The sequence below is a fragment of the Saimiri boliviensis genome, chromosome 7, assembly GCF_048565385.1.
Source record: "Saimiri boliviensis isolate mSaiBol1 chromosome 7, mSaiBol1.pri, whole genome shotgun sequence".
Classification (NCBI taxonomy): Eukaryota; Metazoa; Chordata; class Mammalia; order Primates; family Cebidae; genus Saimiri; species Saimiri boliviensis.
This window is the reverse complement of record NC_133455.1, coordinates 50,097,680-50,116,770: the sequence shown is the minus strand read 5'-3', so window position 1 is coordinate 50,116,770 and position 19,091 is coordinate 50,097,680. Positions and strand designations below refer to the sequence as shown.

Below are 19,091 nucleotides of genomic sequence, written 5' to 3'. Positions count from 1 at the left end.
GTCTACACATGCCTGGAAGACCAAGAGATCCTAGCAAAAACACTGGCAAAACAGGTGGGTGTTGAACTTTTGAGAGGCAGAGTTTTCCCCTAGCTAGAGATTTGCAAGTTTGCTGCACCTTCAACAGAGTGTATTCCCTAAAGTACACACAACTTGGGTGGTAAATATCAGAAGCCTTATTGAATTCTTGTATAAAAGGGCAAAATTCAAGTTTGTCAGAACAACTGGAAATTTAGACTAGGGAATCTTCAAATTGGAAACAAAGGAACCACAGAAAGAGTGAGCCTCAAAATCTGACTAGAAAATCTACCGAAATCTTTATCTGACTGCTAAACTCTAGGTTCAGGTCTACTGCCAGGCAGTGGGCAGATGAAGCAGCAGCAAAGCAGAGACATCAGCTGCTGCATTCTGAAGTGGGGATAGTTTTCACAGTTTGAGTCAAAGCAAGTCGCTGCATTCTGAAGTGGGGATAGTTTTCACAGTTTGAGTCAAAGCAAGTCGAAATAGAACAATCCCCACAAATCCTTAGGAAAACAAAATAGATTCACTACAATAAATTATCTGCCATTCCACTTTGCAACTAAAAAAAACTACGAGATATGAAAAAAAAAAAAAAGGAAAGAGTGACTCTAACTTAAGAAACTGCTTCCCAGTAAGGTCTAATGCTGGATTTTAGTACCTGTGATGAAAGAATTAAAGGATGGTATGACCTATATTTAGGAAAAAAAAGAGTAAGTCAATAAATGCCAATCCTAATTGGGCTAAGATGTTGGATTTAAGTGGCTATTATATATATATTCAAAGAACTCAAAGAAAATGCACTGGAAGAATGAAAGGAAACTATGGTATTAAGGAATATTTAATTATAGTACCTAATTTATGCCCCTTTTAAATGGAAAAGTACACACTCACTGACACACAATTGTATTAATGTTACGTACTATCTATTACTGCATAACGAGTGGCTTAAACCTATACCATCTCATCAGTTTCTATGGGTCAGGAATTCGGGAGCGGATTAACTGGGTGGATCTGGTTTGGGATCTTATGAGGTCACAGTCAAGATGTTGGCTGGGGCTGTAGTTGCTGAAGGCTTGATTGAGGCTGAATTATTTGTCTCTCTGATATCTCATTCACATAAATGGCCATAATATTTCATTCACATAGGTGGCCTTAATATCTCGTTCACAGAGGTGGCTAGTTGGTGCGGGCTGCTGGCATGAAGTATCAGTTTCATACCATGTGAACTTTTTCTGTGGCGCTGCTTTTGTGCATTCTTTTGTGTTTGCATGATATTCTTGTTTTTGTCTGCACTCAGACATGATTATGAAGTTGACATGGTCACAAACCTTGTCTGATGTTGGTGTACTGAGAAATTTTTCATGTTTAGTGGGAAAGACTGTGGCCTACATGTTAGTTCAAAGTCAGCTGTGAGCTGACATCTGTCTGTTACATCTGCAGTTTTTTCTCTTTTTTTGCCTTTTTTTAAAAGTAGGGATGATATTACTTACCTTGTAGGACAGTAAAGACTAAAGATGAGGTGTACATAGCACCTAGCATAGAACTGAAAATATAGCATGCATTTAATAAATTGTGGCTAATAAATTATTATGATGGTTGTGATGATGCTGATTGATAGTGATGGTATAATTAGGTCTTTCCTTGGAAGAAAAAATTGTCAAGAGCTCCTGGAAGTGTAGATTCTAAACAAATATACTTTTTTGCCGTATTAACAAGTAACATACTATTGCTATTGTCTGTTGACTTGACTGTATCTGCAACTAAATTATAAATTATCAAAAAAAGTACACTGTCTTCTTTACTATTTTCAGCATCATAAACTTTCTGTTCATAGATGAGTAAATTAAATGATTCTTTTTTTACATTAAAATTATTTATTTTTAATTGGCAAATAAAAAATTACATGTTTATTGTGTACAACATCATGTTTAAATAATTCTTGAAGAAAGAATGAAGTTAAACATAGATCTAATAAAGAGTCTTATTGAAGGCACTCCTTGCACATTTATAGTACTAAACTTGACATTATTTCTGGTTGATCCCTAAGTTATATTTATTATCATTGTGTATGATAATAAATATTAGTTATATGATCCATCTAATATATTTTTAAGTTTATTTGAAGAGATAAAAATCAATAACGATTCTTTCCCTTTGTGGAAATATAGTACTTTCTTGAGTACATTACAGATTACAATAAAATATCCTGGGAATTTGTAGATAAAATTAGAACAAGTATTACTTCAGGTTAAAATGTCTAAAAGTTAGTACATAGTATAGGTGAGATTAGCCATCTGCAGCAAAAAAGCCAGTAGAGATAGCTTCTAAATGTTTTGCTGATAGAATAAATATGACCTATATCTTATTTTGATGATTAAGATTTTGTTATAGCTCCTTCAAGGAACACAGACTGTGTCCTTAGGAAGTAATGACTGCATGTATAAATCTGTAACATTCTCAGCTGAATCATCATTGATCTTCAGAAATTAATTGTTGTTTAATGGAATCTAGAAAATTCTTCTGAAAAGAGGGAATAGATAATCTACATCAGGATAGCCAAAATATTTTATGAAACAGAAATAGATTAATACGACAGAAACATCCAACTACTTAGCTTCCTGAAAATTTTAAGAATATCGGGCCTCATTTGTTCTAAGTATAATTCTAAAATTAGGAGACTCTCCTAACAAATGAATGTTACAGAGCATTGTTATAGGCATGTTTCTCAAAGGAAATTAATAAACTTGTATTTCCAAGTCAGTATCTTATAATATTTTTTATAATTAGTGTGGAAAGCCTAATGAGCTCTCAGGAAATCCAGATTCTGTGCCTGCCAAAGCTTAGGGACCCCCTATGGCCCTGAGCCTCCATGGTCTTTCTCTTGACATTTTTTTTCAGTTTCTTGAGGCTATATGCTGCTTCTCCTGTTTCATATTATTACTCAAACGATTGGGTGCTGAATAAATGTATCTAGAATCAGTTCCTTTTGGTGATCATCTGGCATAATTATTTGACTACCATTTTAATTGAACAACACAGAAAAGTGTTTTTCTATTATAGACTGATTATTCTTTTATCAAGTTTTTCTTTCTTTCTTTTTTCTTTTTTTTTTTTTTTTTTTTTTTTGCATCTTAATAGATTAAATATTTTCTTGGCCATCCTAAGTAGTTTTTACTGTTGTTGGTGGTAATAATTGGAATGCATTGAAATTGCACTCATATTTAATTTGAAACACATGAAGACAGAAAGCCTGTTGTTGGAAACAGAAAGTGAGAGCACAGCGGAGAAATAATTAGTGTGTTCTGTATTACTCTTGTGGTAACTTCTATTCATTCACTTTGCTTATACATTTTTCTGAATTTCATTTTCTCTTTTGAAGTTTTTCTGAGTCATTTTAGATTCAAATGTAAAACTAATATCACATAATAACAAGATAGTGGCCAGTATCAACCCCATTTCTGGGGAGCTTCTCTAATCATAAGTAAGCAAGAGCAACAATGCAAACAAATCTTGGAGAACCAAGGGTAATTTTTTTTTTGGTTGTCTATTTGATATACAGAAGGTGTTTTCAGATTTTCCTTTTAGATAAAACCATTTAGAACTTAAATTCATATTCTAATTTGTAGTGGTATCTCCTCCACTACTTCCCCCCCTCCCCATGTCTTTCACTTAGAAGTTCAGTAAAACAGAGTTCATGGAGATTCCTTTTCTCTGCTGCATTTTTCCTCAGTCTACTTATACTGTTTTCCTGTGTTTAGCCAATCATCATATATTTGGTTGCCTCTGTTAGTTTAGATTTTTAAAATTTTATATCAAAACATTAAACCAGGCATCCCCAAACTACGGCCCGCGGGCTGCATGCGGCCCCCTGAGGCCATTTATCCGGCCCCCCGCCGCACTTCAGGAAGGGGCACCTCTTTCATTGGTGGTCAGCAAGAGGAGCACAGTATGTGGCGGACCTCCATCGGTCTGAGGGACAGTGAACTGGCCCCCTGTGTAAAAAGTTTGGGGACGCCTGCATTAAACTTTCCTTGGAAGCTTATAGTTATGTTTACTTGTTATCATCATTTATCCTCATTTCAATTCATTCCTTGGTTTAAGAAACAAAAACTTGCCTACATGGTTTCAAGATTTCTGGCATCTGTATTTATTTGGTTTACCCCTCCTCACCTCAGTGGTTTAAGCATTCCTTCTATAAATGACATTATTATTTGGCCTTTTACACCAGTTCATAATCCACCAACTCTTGTTCCTCCATTACTCTTGCATTGCTGTTTTCCATTTTCATAGGAAATAGTTCAATGTCACCTCTCCTTTTAAAATCTTTCAACAGAATTTTTGCGATGGCTATCAACCTGTTGTTCTTGCCTTTATATTTCAGTTGTGTCACCACTGAACAGCTTTCAGATTTATTGCCCAAAATCATCATTCTGATCTTGTCATTTTTCTGCTCAAAATCCATTAGTAGGTCTTCATTTCCTACAAAATATAATTCTTCACCTTTGGCCTCATCTTGTATCTGCTCTTCAGCTGGAACTTGGCTATAATATAAACAAACAGGAGACAGCATAGTATAGGTTTTAAAGTCAGTCACACATAGTTTTGAATCCTGACTCTGATACTTTAGTACTGCATAATCTTGTGCAATTTAGTTAAGGTATTGTAGCACAGTTTCACCTTTGAAAAATGGGAATCCTAATTCTTGCCTGAAAGGTCTCCATAAAAGTAAATGAGATATATGTAAAAGCATACCATACAAATGGGTAGTCATCGAATACATAATAGCCACCTTCTTCCTACTCTAATCCCCTAAGATAGAGGCAGATTAGAAGCAGAGTCAGAAGACTTGATTCTAATCCATCTCTAACTGATTAGCTATGTTATCTTATACAAGACATTTAACTGTAGGGCTCAATTTTCTCATGTAAGAAGTAACTGTAAGTTGTTCACCTATGACAGAGGTAGAAAAATAGCCACTGTCAGACTTGTGGCTTAGAAACTTGGCTCATTTAACCAATATGGTGCTTACATTTTCTTAGCCAACATTGAAAGATTGACAGATTTCAGATTTAACACACACACATACTCACACATCGCTGAAATTGCAGCTTCTATAGAAAAAATTAGATCTGGCCATTTTGTTACATATCTTTGTGTGGCAGATAGCTTCCTTTTGGGGGATATACCTGTTTCCTCTAGCTAGCTTCATGAATAGAAGTAATCTGGCTGGCCCCCAAAGGATCTGGAGGTTCAGCTCCTAGGTTGTAGGCTCCAATCAGTTCCCTCATACTCCCTAAAAATGAATTCAGGAGTTTGTTTCACCTTCTCAAAGGAGACTGATAACCAAAAATAGTTATAAGTCAGTTGGATAAAAGATAACTAGGGTTTCTTCCAGTTTTCAAATCCTAGGGAAATGCAATGATTTAATTTTTTTATTTTCAGACCTTGTTAGTCCCTGCTATTAACACTATGGTCATGTTGAAGGGCTGGGTCAATCTGGATCTTGAAATGAAAAAGTCTATAACCAGTCATTAGTGGGTCACCTAAATAATAAGTGATTCAACTTCCTACGTGATCTGACCCTCCAAATCAACTTTGACTATGAAGATGGCTGAAATAATTTTATGTTAGTTCTTAATTTTTAAGATATATCTTCAGCCAAAGCAGAAGGGAGGAAGTATGAGGAAATAGTTTAGTATTACCAATACTTCTCTTGGAATTTGCCCTCTATGTTAGCTGCCTTGTTCTCTGAATGTACCATGCATTTTTCTCTCTCTGATTTTTTTCATGCTATCCCGTTTGCTTGGAGCTTTCCTACTCCCGTCTATATAATAAACATTTATTTATTTTGTATCTTCTTTCAAAACCCAAATCAAATTATACTAAATTAGTAACAAAACTACTCATTGTATATTATTTTATTCATATCTTTATTAGAGCATTTAGTCCACTGTATTATAATGATTTGTTTTCTTTAACTCTCCTACTCAGTGTGTCCTGGTGTTTAGGATATTGTAAGTGACACATAGTAGACACAAATTTAATGTTTGTTGAATTTAATATGGTTAAGAAGACAGTATGTGGGCATTCCAAGTATATAGAACAGTATAACAAAAGGCTGAATCTGGAAAATTATAAAGTGTATTTCAGGACAGTGAGGAACGTGGAGCAAAGTATTAATATTATTTTTGAGTAGCTAAAAATAAGGTCAGAAAAATATTGCAGATATGTTTTGGAGGCTTAAACTGTTTGAAATCATCCTTCCATGTGGACAGTAATAGTAGTCTAGAGATGAAGGATGTGTGCTGGGACAAGGTGACGGCAGTGAAATAAAAAGGAAATGATAGTTTCGAAAGGTGTTGTACGGTGAAAGTTGGTTATTCTCTGTGACTGATTTATATAAAATTTAGAAAAAAGGAAGCCTGAAAGGTAATTCCAAGATTTTGATTGTGAACCCACACAATAACAATGAATGAATGGCAACACTAGCAAAATTGGGAAAATCAGCAGAGGAAGTTGGGGAAATAATGTATTGCATTTTAGATATATGTTGCTGTGGTCTGAATGTGTTCCTCTAAATTCATATGTTAAATATTAATTACCAATGTGATGGTATTAAGAAGTAGGACCGTTGGTGATTGAGTAATGAGGGTAGAACGCTCATGAACAAGATTAGTGCCCATATAAAAGAGGTACAAGGAAGCTGACCGCCCCTGCTGCATGTGAAGACACAGCAACAGGCCCCATCTTGAAAGCAGAGAGCAACCCTCACTGTACACCAAATATGCTGGTGATTGGTTTGATCCAGCCTCCAGAACCGTGAGAAAAAAAAAAAAAATGTATGTTCTTTATAAATTACCCAGTCTCAAGTATTTTGTTATAGCAGGAAAGGACTGAAACAGTTCTGTTTGAGGTCTTCCATGTAGAGATATTTAAGAAGTCTCATTCATTGCCTCCCAATCACTCACCTACTACCTTAAAATTTTAGAAATAATTGAGATGTTTCAAGTGTAAACTATCACTACTCTGGTCAGTAGGCTGAATTAGTGAGGGCCAGAAGTGATTAAAATGAATTTAAATCTACTGATGTTTGAGAAGAAAGAATAAGCAACCTTTGAACATCTCTTTTATGACCGTTGAAAGATCAGTATTCTTCAATACTGTGGTCATTAATGGAATTAAGAATAATCAGTAGAATTTATCCCTTACGACCTCAGAATGCCTGGTTACCCTTATATCCCAATTTAGTTTTGGAAAAATTACTTAGCATTTTATCCATGTAACATTGTAGTTGTGGTGAATACAACAGGTATAATCTCTGCCTTCAAAGATGTACATTGAAATAAGGAAGATAACAGATATCAATAATCACATTATAAAACAAAATGGAAGATGAATGAATTATACCTTTCTAAGCAGAATTTTATTCTAGTTTCTTCCCATTTAATGTAGTCTGATAATTTTACTTTTTCTAGATTAATGTATGAAAATTGACACTGTGAGCATTGTCCAAGAAATGGTTTTCAATCTTTGTATTTTTTAAATTATTGAATTTCCAACAATATGACGGTACTTTTATTGAAAACTGTTTAATTTTCTGGATAAATTTTTCAACTCATACACATTTTTAAACTCATACATTCACCCCTCTTTTTCAACATTCTTTAACTTCAAAATTAAAATCATGTACATCTCTCAATCATTGTATTGCTTTCATGAGTTAGTTTTGGTAGTTCCCTGCAAGGAATTTTAGTCCCCCTGCTTCTACAAGTCAAGCTGTTTTTCATTTGTAATTTTATTCTTCTCCATGTGTTCCTTAAAAATTGCAAGGCCATTTTTTTTGGGAACTGAAGTAATCTTCTATGACAATTATTTTTTAATTTAAATTATAACAATATTTTTATAGTTTATTCACCACAGATGGCTCTGTGTTTGACAACAGTTGTTTCTCAAAGTTTATCTTTGTTTACTTTTTTTTTTTTTTTGAGACGGAGTTTCGCTCTTGTTACCCAGGCTGGAGTGCAATGGCGCGATCTCGGCTCACTGCAACCTCCGCCTCCTGGGTTCAGGCAATTCTCCTGCCTCAGCCTCCTGAGTAGCTGGGATTACAGGCACGCGCCACCATGCTCAGCTAATTTTTTGTATTTTTAGTAGAGACGGGGTTTCGAGACCTCGTGATCCACCCGCCTCGGCCTCCCAAAGTGCTGGGATTACAGGATTGAGCCACCGCGCCCAGCTATCTTTGTTTACTATCTCTATCTATTGACTATAAAAGCATTATGCAAACACAGGGAACCTGTCCTTTTGTCTGGAACACCTTCATTTATAAACCTTTAATATTGCTTACTACTTTATAATATTTCCTTAAAAAGCCAAATGTGGAGGCATAATTTTATTGTTAAATTACCTTTACTTTTTGGAGAGGGTGAGTCATTTTTAATCTTCTTTGCGAACTTTAATAGTTTACTTTATTAGCTGGGCACTGTGGCTCACACCTGTAATCCCAGCATTTAGGGAGGAGGAGGCAGGCAGATCATGAGGTCAGGAGTTTGACACCAGCCTGGCCAACATGGCGAAACCCCATCCCTACTAAAAATATAAAAATTACCCAGGTGTGGTGACAGATGCCTGTAATCCCAGCTACCCTGGAGGCTGAGGCAGGAGAATCCCTTGAACCCTGGAGGCAAATGTTGCAGTGAGCCGAGATTGTGCCATTACACTCCAGCCTGGGTGACAAAAGCAAGACTCCATCTCGAAAAATAAAAATAAAATATTATAATAGATTTGTTTGTTTTCAGTCTTATTTTTCTGTTCATCTAGTATATGAATTTTTAAAAACTTTTAGTCAAAAAATAAATATCTTATGTTGCTGATTCTTCTCTGGATCAAATGGTTGCATGTGTCACTTAGCATATCTCTAGGATTATGCAAAAAGACAATAAACTTGCCTTTATTGTAGATTTAAGCCTGGATCATGCAAATTTATAACCGTTTACTGTTATGAACATGTTTTGTCAAATGGAATACATTAACATGTATGTTTGGTATCTTAAATTATTTCTAGTTTTTTGTTAGCTGGATGTTATCTAAAAATTTCAGCTTAGTAATTTAAATTGTGAAGAATGAAAGAGGATCTGTTTAATAATAAAAATACTGGAGAGATCAAAGTTAGACTAATTTTAGAAATATGAAATTTAATCTACCAGTTGTAGGGTTGTTGGGCCCCACAGGGTTGTGGGGTGTCCCTTATGCTGTGCTGAGGTGTAGGATCCAGGAAGTAAAGGACTCTGAAGAACCGGTGAAGAGCAGCTGGACTTGGGGGGCCGCGCAACCTATGAGCAGAAATCAGTGAGAGCCCAAACACCCAGAAGCATTTGTATTTATTAGGTGCAAGCAGGGGGAAGGGTCGTGGGTAAGTTCATCATCTATAGGCTTAGTGATAGGGCATACATAATCACGTGAGTCACAAGTGAGGGGGCCACCCCATTATGTCACTGGTGCAGAGAGGTGGGCCATGTGCAGTAGGGGGCCGTGTGGTGCGCAGTAGTAAAGGGTTGTGTACAGAAAAGGGTTCCACCCCCATTAGGTCACCGAGGCAAGGAGGTGGGCTGTGTGCAACAGGTGTCATGTGCAACACTTCTTATCTGGGTGCTGGAGATTTCAAAGGATTTGTAATAGAAGGATATTGTAAGCCAATGCAGTAGGAGCTGACAGACTTGTTTGTGCTCTTCTCTTAAGATATTTATGGGAGGATGATTTGAGCTACCACAGAAGCAAGAAAAGACTGACGGGGTGTACAGCTGCCATGACTGGTCACACCAGAGGGGTTCTTCTACCTTAGTTATTTGCAGGCTCTCAGGCCCGAGGCCTACTTTCCACAGGAACTGGATGCAAGGTACTGCAACTCCTTTTTCAGGAGGACAGGCTCTTGCTCCTAGCCTGCCAAATACTGTATGCCCTTTCAGGCAGGGACACCACCTCCTGGGTCTTTGGTTCTTGTCCTGGTCTGGCTGTTTTCCCATGTACTGTTTCTGCTTTGCGACTGCTCTAGGCATTCCTCCTACTACAAACTACTATCTGGTTATATAGAAGGATTATGTAAATCAGCACTAAATGTGTCAGTACAGCTCCAACTACAATACCTATATGATTATATAGAAAGATTATATGGAACTAAGTATGATTATATATATATAAGCTAGATATAGCAAGCAGTAATACTTTAGGCACTAATTCTGTAAACTAATATATGATTATATATAAAGGATTATGTAAAGGAAATAGCTGAGTAATAACACCATAAACTAAGATATTCTTCAGGCACTAATTGTTCCTGGGGTCTGGACAGTTCTCTTTCCTTGGTGCCCATGGGGTGTGTTACCCACACCAGTGAAAAAAGAATAATCCCAGATTGTTTAGGAGGTAAAACACTACTTAGTTTTTCTGCTTTGAATGTTTAAAATAATCTCTAGGAACAAGAAGAAAAACACTTAATTGAATTGTCATATTTTAACATTGTGTGAGATGAAAGATAAGGAAACTGAAAGATAGTAATCTCAGTATTTTAGGTTTCAAATCGAATTAAATAGCTGGTTTAAGCGAATGCTGTAGAAACTCTGCCTCAAAATAAGGCTTTTAAGTATGCACAAATATTCACAAAACTTTATATACAGTTTTAGGTGATTCAGAGCCCTCATAAACTCTTAGACATCAGAATAAGAACTGCTGATTGAAAACATTAGTATTACAAAATGGTTGAATTAATCTTGATTTAGACCAATACTTGTCCCTCTTCATCCTTTTTTAAATATCTTTTGATTTCTTGTTAAGAAATATTCAATTTTCAAACATTTATTTAACTAATTTTTATCAAGTTCTGAAAACTGTTCGTTTCTTCTGAGTAAACACTGCATTTCAGGTTCAACCAGAGTATAAAATTAGTGTCTTCAGGCTGATGCCAATGACAGTCACTGAAGCTTAATTCTTCGCTTTTACATAATGATTGCAATCAAATGGGGAATTTAAATTTAATATTTAGATTGGTGTTGTACTTATTTTCCATATAGCAATCACCTTGAATAATGGCCTGTATAGAATAAAATTGACCTAACTTTTATGAACTATACGCATCATTACAAAAACTAAGGAAATAGTAAAGAACAAGATCTAGTGAAGAGAGGGTAGGAGCTAGGAAGAAAAAAAGTATATATTTACTCTGAAGACCTTTCATTTGTTCCTTTCACTTTGCAAATGATTATAACTAAATTCAGTTAAGAGAGTACAGAATAAACACACATCTCTTTTGCATTAATGTCGAAATGGAGCTTAGAATAAGAATGGAAGATGCAATTGTACTAAATTAATGAAACGCACAATGGGAAAGAAAAATACAGTTTTAAGAGAGGGGTTTGACTTAATTCTACTCCCTCAAAATCCCTTATTAGTAATTTATTATGTTTAAGTTTACAGTTTCCCTGAGATAAAGAGTCCTTTATGTGCCTTGCCTCAATAATAAACAAACTGGCCAGATGCAGTAGCTCACACTTGTAATCCCAGCATTTGGGAAGGCTGAGGTGGGAGCATTGCTTGAGCCCAGGAGTTTGAGACCAGCCTGAGTAACATAGTGAGACCCTGTCTCTAGAAAAAAATAAAATTTAAAAATTAGCTGGCCACAGTGGCGCATGCCCTTATCCCAGCTACTTGGGAGTCTGAGGTGAGAGGATCGCTTGAGCCCAGGAGATTGAGGCTGCAGTGAGCCATGATCATGCTGCTGCACTCTAGCCTGGGCGACAGAGCGAGACCTTTTCTTAAAAAACAAAAACAAAGACAGTAATAATAAACAAATTGACAAGTCTTTATTATTTTTGGAAGCCTAAAAGTCTAGGGCCGGACCAAGATATAAAAAGAGGTATCTCAGTAAATGAACAGTGGCAATGGCAGTGACTAAGGTAGTGAGATTCTGAGTTTCTGTGGGGCAGTGGAGCCTACAGTGGTGTTCAGAAATGAAGACCTAAGTAAGAAATGATATGTCTTCAGTGGGAAAAAGAGAATAACAGAGGTTGATATCAATTCAAAGCAATTATTGTACTGAAATAAATATATTTTTTAGTATAGTTTACAACTGCATCACTTTTTGACACTTTACAATTTTGAATTTATTTTGTATTTTGCTAACAAAATTATATTTGATTTATAAAATTTGAATTTATTATTCAAAAAGTATCCATACATATTTAATTTATTCTTAAATGCTTCTAATTTTAAATGGAATTTAAAGTTTATTGGATTTCTGGGAATTTAGTATCTCTTGTTTTTTGTTCTTTTTTTGAAAACAGTTTGAGATTATGAGAAATTAAAACATTCTGGTGAAGCAAGCTTGAAACTTTATTCCAGGTATTTAAGGTACAGCTGAGATTATATCTACCATATTTCATGTCAAATTTAGTAAGAAGTCTTATTAATACTAAAACTCTCTCTGACACTTTAAAGTTGATCCTGGGACATGATGTCCAGTGCTAACCAGTGGATTAGCAGACACTGAATAATTCTTGCTTTCATCTTACCTAGAGTGTAGTACCCAGTGTTAACTATTGGACTACCATGTTGTTTCTCAAGGTGCAGTTCATCCATCCTTAGTCATGCCTTCATTCTACTGATGGAGATCTTTCACTCAGGTTCCAGAGCCCAATTCTCTTTTATCCTAGCAGGTCCCACATTTAATAGCTAAGTGTGCATATTGATCTTTTTCTCAATTTCTTCTTTAGTAGCCTATAAGATGTTCTGGCCCTAAATATTTGAGGTTTTAAAGATTCCGTATTCCAATGAATTTGGAAAATTGATCCAAGTGTTAGGACACTCAGTGACTTAATTTGGACTTAATGATTTGAGGGTTGCCTGTTTATGTTCTAGACTGTGTGTTAGGACTATATATTATAGTTAATTGTTCCCCTCTATGTGTCCATATGTTCTTGTCATTTATTTTCCATTTAGGAGTGATAATGTGATATTTATTTTTCTGTTCTTGTGTTAGTTTGCTAAGGATAATGATCTCCAGCTCCATTCATGTCTTTGCAAAGGATATGAGCTCATTCTTTTTTATGGTTGCGTAGTATTCCATGGTGTATATAACCTGTACAATAAACCCCATGACACAAGTTTACCTTGTGTAACAAACCTGCACATGTATCCCGACCTTAAAAGTTTATATATATATAGTTAAGTACATAATTGTATATGTGTTTATGAATGTACATGTATATACCTGTCCATATGTATATGTTTATATGTGAGAATTACATAAAACAATTCTATAAAATATATATTGTTCCCCATTTTATAGATGAAGAAATTGAGTCTTAGAGTAGGTAAATAAATTGCTCATGGCCACATGGATAGTCATTGTGAGAACCAGAACTCAAACCCTAGTGTTTGCGCATTCAATTTATTCATTGAGAATCTGCCATGTGGTGGGCATTATTGTAGGTTCTGAGGATACAGCAGTAAATAAAAATTCTTGTCATCTTGGATCTTTCATTCTATACTAGATGGTGATAAATGCTTTAAAATAGTAAAGGATCAGAGGGTGATGAAAGTTCAATGGGAATGAAATTAATAAATTAAATGGGACTGTCAAGTTTTCACGGAAATGGTAACATTTGAGGAAGCACTTGAAAGAAGTAAGAGTGGGCCATGAAAATTCATGAGGGATGGTGACCTCAGACAGAGGTAAAAACAAGTGCAAAGGCCTGAGTAAGCTCATTCCATGTGACATCCAGTAGAATTCTAACTGGGAATTGCTGAGCCCCCTTCAATCCATATTGAACATTTGTTGTCTGCATACACTATAAATAGTAAAATACTATATTCATAGACAATCATAAGTTGTAACAAAGTAGCTTTATTCAAGTTTAGTTTTTATCTTCTACATGGTATGTACCTCTGAATTGTTTATTTTTTATTTAGCAAATTTCTAAATTTTTGTTTATTTGCATATTTTTGTTTTCTCTGAAATTAAACTATGGAAAGAGTCTGTTAGAGTTAAAATATTGTGGTTACATTTTTCTATTTTTACATTTAACTTCATTTTTATGAGTAATGTCGTTTAATGTGAAATTGCTTTAGGAATGGTTAAATGTACTTTATACATTCAATGTGATATGAATATTGGTACAGTAAGGACATGCATGTCAATTTCTTGTTAATTTTATTCCTTTTAAGAGCATGGTTTGCATGTTTATATAACATTTGTTCATTTCATATGCAACTGTAAAGTAAGCTGAAATAGCTTAGGCAAAATGTTTTCTAGCACATAATTGGATGATGTAAATTGATTTCTTTTGAAAGCAATAGTATATATTCTATTTTTTTCTGTTGGTAGATTATAGGATTATGAACAGACTCAAATGTTCGTCGTAAAACTTAACTCATCCCATCTTTAATTTTCCAAGTTTAGTAAGACAGACTTTAGCTTTTGGTTAAGCTGTATTAAATGATTATCAAAGATTTAAGTCAAAAGTCAACCGTTGTGGAAGGCAAAGTCTTAAAATGTTTAAATTTGTATTGAATATGTCAGTTTCTATCTTAGAAAACATGTTTGATTCAACTCAACTTTATTGAGCATTATCTATCAGAGTTTTATTGATAAGGGAGAAAAATCAACTATGAAACTATTGCAGTAGTATTGAAGAGCATTAACAAGGCTTGAAATATAGTAGTGATGGGGGAGCGGGTTTTCAAATGAAGGACATTTTTATATCAGGGTTGATGGGTGGCTTACCATGTGGATTGAGGGCACAAGAAGCATTGCAGATAATGTAAAACCTTTTAACTTTGCCACTGGGTGAATGATAAGTCTATTAAACAAGTTAGAAAATAGAAGGGAAAGGTTTAGGGAGCATGAAAGTGTTCAGTTGAGTTTTGAACCTTTTGAATTGAAGACATCTGTAGGACATTTATGCAGGAATGAATACAAAATACTTCTGTCATTGTGAAGATTATAATTAAGAGGACACTGTTGATTTCTTCTTGAAATTCTGGGCCGTAAGACAGATCTAGGCTATGTGATAATGACAATAGTGACCTTTCCCCAATCCCTTTAACAGCAAAATCTCAAATTTAGTACATAATTGCATTTTACTTTATGTCACATTCTAAATTTTCTAAATCACCTTTTTCTCATCTGAGATTATAAACATTCACTGGTTCTGTTGAAGTCCTTGTAGTGTCCTCAGTAATTACTATCACCATAGAGCCTTAGGAGAGTTTATTTTCCTTTTGTAGTTGATGGTGCCATAATAGTCAGTGTATTGAGGGATTGCTGGGCATAAAGCATAGGGTTAATTTGTTTCTGCAAATAGATATCACAATAACATTTTATAAAGATATTTCTTTTTCAGAGACTTATTTTATATGTAAAAATTACTTTTTAATTTCATGAAACCTTTATTTATTTTTGAGGCAAGTTCTTGCTTGTTGCCCAGGCTGGAGTGCAATGGCATGATAAGGGTTTGTTGTAACTGAGCAAGTTAGAGAAAGCGCCACACTCTTGAATTCTGACTGAGAGTCCTTTATTGCTGGTGACCAAGAGTCAGCTTATTCTCAAAAATCTCTTGACCCCAAAGAAGGGGGTTAATTCCTTTTTATATCTTGCTTAGAGAAGGGGAGGGGGAGCCTAGCTGAAGCAGAATTTACAGAAGCAGAACAAGCAAGTTATATATAGAGGCTGGTGACAAGGAGGCAGGAGGTTCCCATGATTGTTGATTGCTAAGGAGGGTATACACAAGCTATTCCCATGGTTGCTGGTTACCAAGGGATATATTCAGTACTTGTCATGCAATCAATCAAGGGGGTATTCACAATAACAAGTGGGCTTGCCAAGCAGGATATGGTTACAATGGTTATATGTTTCTATAGTTCTAAGTACAGCATGACCCAGCACAGTAGCATGACCCAGGTATGCACTCAAGGGGGAAATGGCAGGAGGGGTGAGGAGGAGGTTAAAATGGAGTCTGTCTGACTCTCAGCAAGATGGAGTCTGTCTGACTAATACAGAGAAGGTTAGCACAGGTTCACTGTAGCCTTGACTTCACAGGCTCAAGCAATCCTCCAACCTCAGTCCCTCAAGTAGCTTGGACTACAGGTGTGTGCTACTGTGCCCAGCTAATTTTTACAAATTTTTCTAGAGATGAGATCTTGCTATGTTGCCCAGGTTGGTCTCAAATTCCTGAGCTTAAGCAGTCCTCCTATCTCGGCCTCCCAGACTGCTGGGATTACGGGCATGAGCCACTATGTCCAGCTAATTTCTGGAAACCTTAAAATTACTTTTGGTGGAGAGAGAGGTATAGAGAGGAATGAAGAAAGTGAAATAAGAAGATAAAGTGAGTATACAATATCTTAGGATGTCACTGTATATTGATCTCTGCCAGAGGAAATGCTTACCGGAGAGTCAGGTCTTCCTAATGCTTTTCTTACTGCTGTCTTATTGATTTCCTATGTTGTCCACTGTACTTACTACTGTGGCATGCTAGTGGGATGTGGACATTAAGACCAAGGTCTGAAGTCAGACTGCATTGGATTCACATGCCCTGCCACCTAGCGTCTATACAAACTTGGATACATTACAGCCTCCTACGTCTCAGTGATTTCCTCTGTAAATGGGGATAGGAGCACTATGTAACTCCCTTATAAAACTGTCACCTGAAAGGTAAAGTGCTTAGCATAGTGCCTGGCCCATAGTATACATGCATAAATGTGAAAATAATAGGGATGAGTTATTGTAAGCCCTGTCTGTATTGTTTTCCTTAAAGTACTGTATAACATTCAAGTAGAACAACAGACGTTTATTTTTATTTACTAATTATAAATACTACACATCTAGTGATTGTGTTACTTTATTTTTATTTTTAAAACTTTATACATTTTTCTAACTTGAAAATTTTATAATTCAAGATGTATACATATGTCTCTTCTATCTTTGTCCTTGTACATTGGTTCCTTGTATACCAAACAAACAATTGAAAAAGAAAGAAACCGAGATATATCCTGGTCTCATATTTGTAGAAAATAATCTCCCCTGACTCTTTCCTTCCCTTCTTCCCTCATGACTAATTAGCCTGTCTTCTGAGAACCCATCTTATAACCTATCTTATCAGAAACCTCTGTGGAATAGTGATATGGGGTACATAAAAAGTAAAAGATAAGTAAAGCATAAATAAATCAGGACAAGAACTTCCAGTAGAGGGAGATGTAGGCCAAGTAATCAAGCCACATACCATGCAGGTGTGATAAGCAGCAAATTTCAAGTTTTCCCTGCTTAAAAAATCTAAGTAGTCCCCTCCCTGTGTCCATGTGTTCTCATTGTTGGGTCTGTTGGGGGGAAATAGGGGAGAGACAGCGGCGGGTGGAGAGCTGGGGAGAGATAGCATGGGGAGAAATGCCAGATATAGGTGATGGGGAGGAAGGCAGCAAATCACACTGCCATGAGTGTATCTATGCAACAATCTTGCATGTTCTTCACATGTACCCCAAAACCTAAAATGCAATTAAAAAAATCTAAGTAATAATTAATTTACTAAATATAAGTTAAGTAACACTGGAACTGCTGTTTTGTTTGTTGCCAAATCCAAAGTGATTATATAAGTACCTAGGGAAGAACCATGAGGACTATATGTATTTATTGCCATTGCCCCATAACTTTCGCACATACTCTTTCAGAGATGGAGTCAAGACTAGATCATCAACACCTCTCTTTCTCTCTCTCTTTCTAAATCTTTATAAATAGCAAGTAATGGAAGTTACAGACTGGATAACTTGAAAACAAAGAAAGTACAGCAGCTGTATTTTTATAATTCAAAATTTTTTTTTTCATGGAATTCTAGACTGTCTAAGTAAACTAAGGTTAGCCCTACATACCATAAACTATTGGACTGAATTAGAACACTGTCATTTTTTAAAAAAAAATTATTTTTGAAAAAATCATAATTTAGATCTTTAAATTTCTGAAATTGCTGAGACCTGTAATAAAAGAAAATTAACAGCATTTATTTCATGTTGAATTGGATTTTTTTCAAGTTTTTTCAGTAGGATAGTTAAGTTGATTTTTAACGTTTACTTTTCCAACAGAAACATCACAATTCTTTCTTTTGGCAGCATTGTCCAATAGCTAACTATTATAATGGTCCCTCTGCACTTTGAGATTTAATACTCTTATTCTATCACACTCTAAGAAATTGCTGCCTTGGAACCTGGGGATGTTGAGACTCCCCGTAAACCTGAGAGTTTCACTTAATAGTTGACTGAGTTTTCCACTTTGTATGATGGCTAAATATTTTGATGTGGATTTTATTACTTTTGGCTGAGTGTGTAAATTCAGTTTATAAAATATCCACAGAAATTTACATCATGCACAGCATACATCTTAAATGAATTTACTCTAGTAATTTTAATTTCTGGTTAGTTGATTCAGAATTGGAAGGTACATATCTCCGCTGATTTTATTCATATTAATGAATTTGGTAAACATTATTACCACCAGCTTAATAGATATTAGCTTAATATGTAGTTTTTATTTAGAATTCTGCAAACCATCACTTATCTTGCTTTAAGTTTTGTCAGGTAGCATCATTATTCTTTGTGTTTAAGAATTTTTTTAATTTAATAAGTAATGACAGAAGATCAGTTATGCTAGAGAAGACTTTGTAGCCTACAGTATGGATTTTTTTTTTTTTTTTTTTTGTAGAACTAAACTTCTCTGGATTGCAGCATGGTTTCATGAGGTGAACATTTTGCATACTTCATGTAAGCATATGATGTGTATTTTTTTGAATTATTCAAAATAGTTTTCAATGAATGGGCCTTTTGGACTTTCCCATCTAATGAGTATCCTTGAACCACTACAAACAAATTGGAAGGCTTTCTTTTAACTCTTTTAAATAAATTAACATGCCTTGAAAATGACCTTAGAACAATGAGATTGAGCTTATCTGTCAGTGTGCCTATGTGCATCCATCAGAATAAGCAGGGATGTGCTGCAGTAATAAGCTTAAAACTCACTGACTGAAAGCAATGAAATT

At 35.4% G+C, this 19,091-nt stretch overlaps 1 protein-coding gene across 7 annotated transcripts in view; it reads left to right on the top strand.

Annotated features, from left to right (window-relative positions):
* The window catches only part of METTL25 (methyltransferase like 25), a 123,633-nt gene that overhangs the window by 4,310 nt on the left and 100,232 nt on the right, over window positions 1-19,091 (top strand). For 5 of the 7 annotated variants that reach the window (XR_012518401.1, XR_012518403.1, XR_012518402.1 and 2 more), the window contains exon 2: window positions 18,758-18,816. The exons of the other annotated variants lie outside the window; for them this stretch is intronic. Coding sequence is in view for 2 of the 5 variants with exons in the window: in XM_074402477.1 (XP_074258578.1) it covers window positions 18,758-18,816 (59 nt within the window). In the remaining 3 variants the exon portion in view is untranslated. The remainder of the gene's footprint in view (window positions 1-18,757; window positions 18,817-19,091) is intronic. 7 annotated transcript variants of the gene reach the window in all.